Source organism: Vitis vinifera, chromosome 11, assembly GCF_030704535.1.
Source record: "Vitis vinifera cultivar Pinot Noir 40024 chromosome 11, ASM3070453v1".
Taxonomy (NCBI): domain Eukaryota; kingdom Viridiplantae; phylum Streptophyta; class Magnoliopsida; order Vitales; family Vitaceae; genus Vitis; species Vitis vinifera.
The window spans coordinates 342,396-349,759 of NC_081815.1; the positions used below are offsets into that span (position 1 = coordinate 342,396).

At 35.9% G+C, this 7,364-nt stretch overlaps 1 protein-coding gene across 1 annotated transcript; it reads left to right on the top strand.

Annotated features, from left to right (window-relative positions):
* Positions 1-1,942: 1,942 nt before the first annotated feature.
* LOC100252629 (DNA repair protein RAD51 homolog) lies at positions 1,943-6,931 on the top strand. The gene is made up of 9 exons (XM_002273767.4): positions 1,943-2,183; positions 2,597-2,741; positions 2,858-2,968; positions 3,114-3,205; positions 3,939-4,033; positions 4,110-4,223; positions 5,943-6,072; positions 6,348-6,469; positions 6,604-6,931. The coding sequence occupies exons 1-9, from the start codon at positions 2,103-2,105 to the stop codon at positions 6,725-6,727; spliced, it is 1,014 nt and encodes a 337-aa protein (XP_002273803.1). The 5' UTR covers positions 1,943-2,102; the 3' UTR covers positions 6,728-6,931.
* Positions 6,932-7,364: the final 433 nt, after the last annotated feature.

Consider the following 7,364-nt stretch of genomic DNA (forward strand, 5'->3'; position numbering starts at 1 on the left):
GGTTGCAATTTACTTTCTCCCTTTTTTTGTTGTCTTCAATCCTTGACGAATATTCAATCCCATCGCTAAATATGTAACCTATGGTATCGGGCATGGGTGGGCATCACCTTTGCAATTATCCATTTTAATAATAATAACAAAAGCAATATGAGCTGGTTTACGGTTAGAATAAAGTGAGATGTCAATTTTTGAGTAAGCTGGTTGTCATGTGCAACTTTTGTGACCAAGAAGTACCACTACTCCATTAGTGTCCACATGGTCCTACTTGGAGCTTTTTTCTTCAATTCGTACTATTTTAGCTTCTTCTCTTTTAACGTACCTATACAAAACATTAACATATTACTATGAAACTCAAAGACTAATAATCCAAATAACAATATGGCAATTGTGTTAAAAAGTAGGAGTCCACACGTATACTTGGTTACATGGAAAATTCACATCCACACATCCCCTCGAAAGAAAGGAAAAAAGCATTGGCTCTTTTAGGGAAAGGGGCCCAAGAAAGCAAAAGATTTTCAAAAGCAAGTCTTCCCACTTGCAGTCGTGCGATAAAGATATGGTGGTTTGATTATTTTCATACTGAACTCCTTGGCTATGGTTTTGCTTTTTGTTTTCTCACAACAAGATAAAACTGTTGGATTGCCAACAATCCCACTCCCTGAAAAATGACGATCAATTCAATATTTACTATGCTTGAAATTTGATATTAGTCATATGAAATATATCTAAGATTACGCTAGTTCAAAATTTGATATTGGCTCTAGGAATAAGATTTGAGATTTGATGTTGGTAAAAAAAATATATGTCCATGATTATGTTGATCGGGATTTGGTATTAGCTCAAGAAAAGAAATAAGCCCAAGATTAGGTTGGCTTTGCTCAAACAATAAGTGTGAGATTGTGTTGACTTGGGAGTTAATATTAGTCATAAAAAATATATCCAATACTATATTATTTTCAGAATTTGGTATTGACTTGAGACACACAGTCTGAGATTTGAAACTAGTCACGAAAATTATACTGAAGATTGTGTTGACTTGCAACAGAAAATGAAAATATGCCCAAATCCTAATGCAAAACAATGATGAAGATGCATAGTTGCGTACAAGGGACTTCAATAAAAAAATTGGGCAGGGATAAAACTAGTATGAAAAAGCCTATTTATCCATATATGTAGGTGGAAATTGGAATGAGAAATATCAAACATATAGAAGGTGCTTGTATATATCTTGGAGAAGGGGAACCACCTAATTCCATTGCCATACTCTGCTTGGGCCAAACATAAAGGAATGAATGCAAACAGTGTGTCAGATGTGAAGATAAGTTGGCCTGTCTAAGGCATAAATATTAATATAAAGTATATTAAGTCTACGGCTTTGACATTTATAAGCCGCAAATCCAGCTCCACCCATTCATCTTTAATACAAATAGCAACCTCCCAAGCCAACCCCTTCCCAAATCATTTCTATGCCTCTACCCAGTTCTTGATGGCCATGAATGTGAAAAGGGTTTCAATAAGTGGATTTCTCTCAAGAAACCCCAGATTATTTTGAGCTAAAATTTGATAGATTAGGAATTAGTAATAGAAGTATATCTTATTGGGTGAACAAAAACCCTAACCCTAACCCTAACCAACCCTTCAAAATGTAGTTAGTGGACTATTGGGTAATGCATAAATACATTGATGTTAGCAATCGGTGCCAACAACGAATTAATTTTAAATTAGAAAGAACTGAAAATTATGATGAGTATCATCAACATTTCTTTAAAATTTGATACAAGATTACAAGTGTTATGATTTGAATAATTAAGAGAAATTCAGCTCACAATATACATATATATCTATATATATTGGTGAAGTGTTCAGGATGGGCCAGGACAAGGGCTTTTCCTGAAATGTGGGCCGAGTTTTGTGGGCTAATATAATGGCAGAAGTCTATGGTATCCAGAGCAGCCCATGATTGGACCCAAGCTTACAAAGCAAGTTTTCAGAAAATCTGAAATTTTGGCGCCTCTCCACAAGGGTTTTGAAAACCATAGAAAAGAGGGAAGACGAGAGACTTCAGGCTCGAAGCATTGGCATAGGCGTCAGCAGCAGCAACCATGGAGCAGCAGAAGATGGCTCAAGCACACGAGGAAGTGGAAGACATGCAGCATGGTCCTTTCCCTGTTGAACATCTGCAGGTATTCTTCATTCCCCTTTCTCCAATTCACTGTTTTCCCAAGAATCCCTATTGCCTCTGCTGTTTTTCCAGAATCATAGGTGATGGGTTTGCATATTTTTTCGATTCCAACTATGGGTGATTGGGTTTTGCATCTTTTCCAGATTCCAATCACGGATCTTCTCTCTTATTGTTAATCCCTTGCCCACTCACCCACCGCTTTTTCTCTCGTTAGAGATCCTTTTGTTTCGAGTCATTTAAAAAAAAATTCTAAATTGCAACAGATGCGCTGTAATTATGCTGACAAACCCTAGAATTTTCTTGATTACATTTCCATTTCATCTCAATGATAGCTTGATGGGTTGTTCTGATAATTGTTGATACACGCATTGACGATGCCTGTTTCTTTGACAAAAAACAAATTTTCAATTCAAGGCATCGGGCATTGCATCCCTTGACATAAAGAAGCTTAAAGATGCGGGTCTCTGCACCGTAGAATCTGTTGCATACTCTCCAAGGAAAGATCTTCTGCAAATCAAAGGAATTAGTGAAGCTAAAGTTGACAAGATTGTTGAAGCAGGCATTTGTTTTTCCCCATTTGTTTTTCTGTTTTTTTTTTTTTTGGTTTTTCCAAATCCCCTTCATTATTGTCTACACTTCTCTTATTATTTGCTGGTTTTTCCTATTAATTGACAGCTTCCAAACTAGTCCCACTGGGTTTTACTAGTGCTAGCCAACTCCACGCCCAAAGGCTTGAGATCATTCAGATAACATCTGGATCAAGAGAACTTGACAAGATATTGGAAGGTAGTTTTTGACTGATATTGCACAAATTTATTTCAAGACTAAACACCACAAAAATTGCATGTTTAACCCAAAAACCCAAAGCAAAACAAAATTGTGTGAGATTAAGTAGTAACTGGCTTGACCTGACACGGTTAACATCTGATAGGGGGACTTGAGACTGGATCTATAACTGAGATATATGGAGAGTTCCGCTCTGGAAAGACTCAGCTCTGCCACACACTCTGTGTCACTTGCCAAGTAAGAGCTCATTTCTGTTCTTTGCATTAGCAAGTAGTTTAATTCAATGCCATAACTCATAGGAGATAAATGCAAACATCTTATGTTGGACTAATGTAATTTAGGTTACATGGGCTCACAAACATGTGGTGGGTGTGTATCTAGGTGTTGAACTCTTCTACCCCCCCACCCCCCTAAATTTAGGCTAGTGGATCACAATGTTAATTGTCTAAGCATCCAATTTTTGTTCTATTTATAGGTTATGCAATGAGATATGATGTAAATGTTTAATGCCACATATTGCTACTTCACTCATTTTGAAATACCAATGTAGTGTATGAACAAGTTGAGAAAGTATTCTAAGGAACATCTCTTAGGTAATATTGGGAATCCCCTGCACAATTCCTGTTCTTTGTCCTGCCTGGAAAAGGTATTCCATTCCATCTGAAGTGTCCTTAACGTAGAATTGAAATCTTCTTCTTCTTAAAAGGATGTTCCTCTTGATGAAGTCAAAGTAGAGGTGAACTATGCCAAAGGAAGCCGTGCACATGAAAAAATGTGTCATTTACTTGTACCGTTTCTTTAGGAATTGTAATTCTGAAGGAAATAATTGAGTTAGTGGAATTTCATAGTTGGTCACTTGAAGGCAGCTGATTGACCTGGCAATCTTAACTCAGTTTCATTCCAAAAATCCATCTGTTAGCAGAGCATATATTCACTTAAAGCATACTTCTATTACACTTCAATGTTTCAGCTACCATTAGATCAAGGAGGTGGTGAGGGAAAAGCAATGTACATTGATGCTGAGGGCACATTCAGACCACAGAGACTTTTACAAATAGCAGACAGGTGCTACAAAGTTGCCTCAAGATAAGCATGTTTCTGTGTATAGAGTGATCTTAATGGTTGACATTGAATGCTTTAGGTTCGGACTGAATGGTGCTGATGTTTTGGAAAATGTGGCTTATGCTAGAGCATATAACACTGATCATCAGTCGAGGCTTTTGCTAGAAGCAGCATCAATGATGGTGGAAACAAGGTATTGTTTGCTTCACCTAATTGTGTTAGCTTTATGTAATTTATTCTTGACTTGGGGGCTATCTGCTGATGCATAACTAGGCTGATGAAGCTCCATCAACCTAATCAAGCCTTCTTCAATGCATTTAAACCTTTAGGCCCTGAAGGTTCCTTCTTGAAAAGCAAAACACTAAAGATTGCATACAATAACTGTTAGGAGTTAGTCCTATGGGATTCTCAATTTTACCCAGGTTTATCTTTAGTGCAATGAGGAGGATTTTTTCTCTAAATGAATGCTCGATTTTTGTTGAACACACTCACAAATGACCACAAGATGGGCTCCTGTACCTAAGCAAAACCTCCTAAAAGATATAAAACCAGACTGATGCTTTGAGAAGTGCGCTATGGTCAACCCATCCAAGGTCAGTAGATTGAACCTCCGACAACCAAAAAATTTATGTCAGTTAAGAAAATTAAGAACATAGGTCAACTTGTCTAAGTGGGCTTGGAAAATAGCTCAAAAATGGTCCCTTTTTTTTTCAAAAATAAAAAATAAAATTAAAGATGCTACAATGCTCCAAAGGCGCAAATGGTCAACCATTAATGTAAAACAAACCTTTAGAGCATGCTGAATGATGACCTTCAAGCAAGCATCAATTCCATACATGAGATAAACTTGGGACCAAGTTGCCAATGTTATCAAAATTGCCTTGAGTCCCTTGACCCTATAGACTTTAAGGATTTCATATTGTTTTGGATCAAAACTAAAAAAGCAATGAATACAATCTTCCTTTGAGTTGGAAACCAATGTTTGATTGGGCCTGGCGACCAAATTTACTTCAGACAACTCTAGTCTTTTGTTTCATGCGCATGTATATCCAATAGACCAGTAACATTTTGTTTAAACAGTTATCCTAATTTTGAGCCAATGAAAATTCCTTTCTTTCTCCCAATTTGTGTTTAATCTATGTTATGGTTCTTCTAGAAACCAAAACTAAGAATTTGTTTGGGAAAGATTTCAAAAACAGTTCTCAAAAAAAAAGTTTTTGAAAACTGTTCTTGAGAACAGTTGTTAAAAACAATTCTCAATTGTTTTTAGGAATAAAACTCTGTTTGGGAATTAAGATATGAAACACATTTTTCTTGGCTTATTCCCAATGAAAGTATCACACATTTATGTACAATGCAAAAGGTTTTAAAGTGTTGTCTATATTTTCAACTGTTGATTACAACACTATACAAAAAACAATTGAAAATATTTAAAATTTGTTCTAAAAATAGTCTGTTTTGAGAACAAATTATTAGAAAACTGTTTTCTAAGTTAGAAAACTAATATATGTTTTATAGAATAGAAAATTGTTTTCAAGAACAATTTCCAAATATAGACTAAGTTTTCTAATCCTAGCCTGTGCTTTTATTGATCTTTGAAGATTATTGGAATGAAGAATATCACATGTGCCATATTGAGGAGTTTATGTGCATTACCAAGGATTTTATAACACTGGTACATCTAATATTCTGACATTTAAGATTCCTGTTTGGTTGGAATTGTGTTTGGGATGTAATGATAAATTTAAGTGATTTCATGATAATAAAAAATTTCTGATCATATATAGCTTACAATTATTTACTTATTTGTTTGTTTGTTTGTTTGTCAAATACCTTTAGTTGATTTCAGTTATCTTAGACTTGGTACAAAATTTTCAGGTTCAAACTAGTTTAATGGATTTTGCTTCTGCAGGTTTGCTCTTATGATAGTAGACAGCGCTACTGCTCTCTATAGAACAGATTTTTCTGGAAGGGGAGAATTGTCAGCTAGGCAAATGCATCTTGCTAAGTTCCTAAGGAGCCTTCAGAAATTAGCAGATGAGGTAGACTATTAGATCTTCATTTTTAACGCATCATATTCAGGGATTATCCTTTTGGTTCATCAGGTTAAATAATTAGAGGTTTGAGTTGTTAAGATTGTGAATAATCCACCTGGGGATTTTAGTATTCATAGAGAATCTTTTTGAGATGGTTTCTTGTGTTTTTCTTTTCCCAGTTATACCTACCATCACATGCACATGTTACAGCCATGCTGCATAAAGACTTGGTCTAGCATTCTTATTCATAAGAAATTTCCTTGCACGTTTTGTGATTGTAGTTCGGTGTAGCTGTTGTTATCACAAATCAAGTTGTTGCTCAAGTGGATGGTTCTGCCATCTTTGCTGGACCTCAAATCAAACCTATTGGTGGTAACATTATGGCTCATGCTTCCACAACAAGGTATGCTTGTAGCACAAGTATCTTTATCCTTGCCTGCCCTTCCCCATCCCACCCCACCCCACCCCCACCCGCACCCCAGAAAAGAGTTCATTGTTTGAACATTACTGTCTTTAATTTTTCCACCCTTGTCACAGGCTCGCTCTTCGGAAGGGAAGAGGGGAGGAGCGCATCTGTAAAGTAATAAGTTCTCCTTGTTTAGCTGAAGCTGATGCCCGGTTTCAGATTTCTGCAGAAGGTGTTACTGATGTGAAGGACTGACCCATTCTGGACCCCTTGTTTTGAGCTTTTTCATCTGTCTGTATTATAGGTGTAGCTCTTTCAAGCAAGTCATATGTTTCAACTTGTAATTTTGAAAAGCTGTTCTAAAAGCTCATGATTGGTCACATTCTTCTGCATTTTTCTTTGTGCTCTAAGCTGCAACTCCACATCTTCAGTATCATACCATTTTTATTATTCTGCAAATATTTGAGTCAGTTTCTTTTGCTATATCTATTCATTTCTTTAAGTCTTGCAAGGAAAGTCAATCTCATATCACAAGTAGTATATAGATCAAATTGTATATTTTTAACAAAACGTTCTTTATATCTTCAATTGTTTCTTAAATTATCCAATGTGGAACACATGAAAACACCTTTTATATATATAAGGATAATTTATTTATAGATTAATTTTTTTTAAAAAAAAAATTGATGGAACAGCTTTTAAATAAGCCCAGTCATTTGGGTTGGGTTGAAACTTGGCTGGTAAAGCCAGGCCCAGTGGGCCATAATTGGGCTCACCAACTTTCACAGGGTTAATTTTATTTACTTTTAGATTTTGGTTAGATACAAGATACCCTTTTTATCATTCTCATTTCTAATCTTCGTTCACCATCCCTTTCTCTCAAAATAAGGGA

Bases quoted from the DNA above. Each gene is read 5' to 3' on its own strand.
- LOC100252629 (XM_002273767.4), top strand. From the start codon at position 2,103: ATGGAGCAGCAGAAGATGGCTCAAGCACACGAGGAAGTGGAAGACATG. The intron at 4,034-4,109 runs GTGCTACAAAGT...TGAATGCTTTAG, and splicing joins CTTTTACAAATAGCAGACAG to GTTCGGACTGAATGGTGCTG. The intron at 6,073-6,347 runs GTAGACTATTAG...TTGTGATTGTAG, and splicing joins TTCAGAAATTAGCAGATGAG to TTCGGTGTAGCTGTTGTTAT.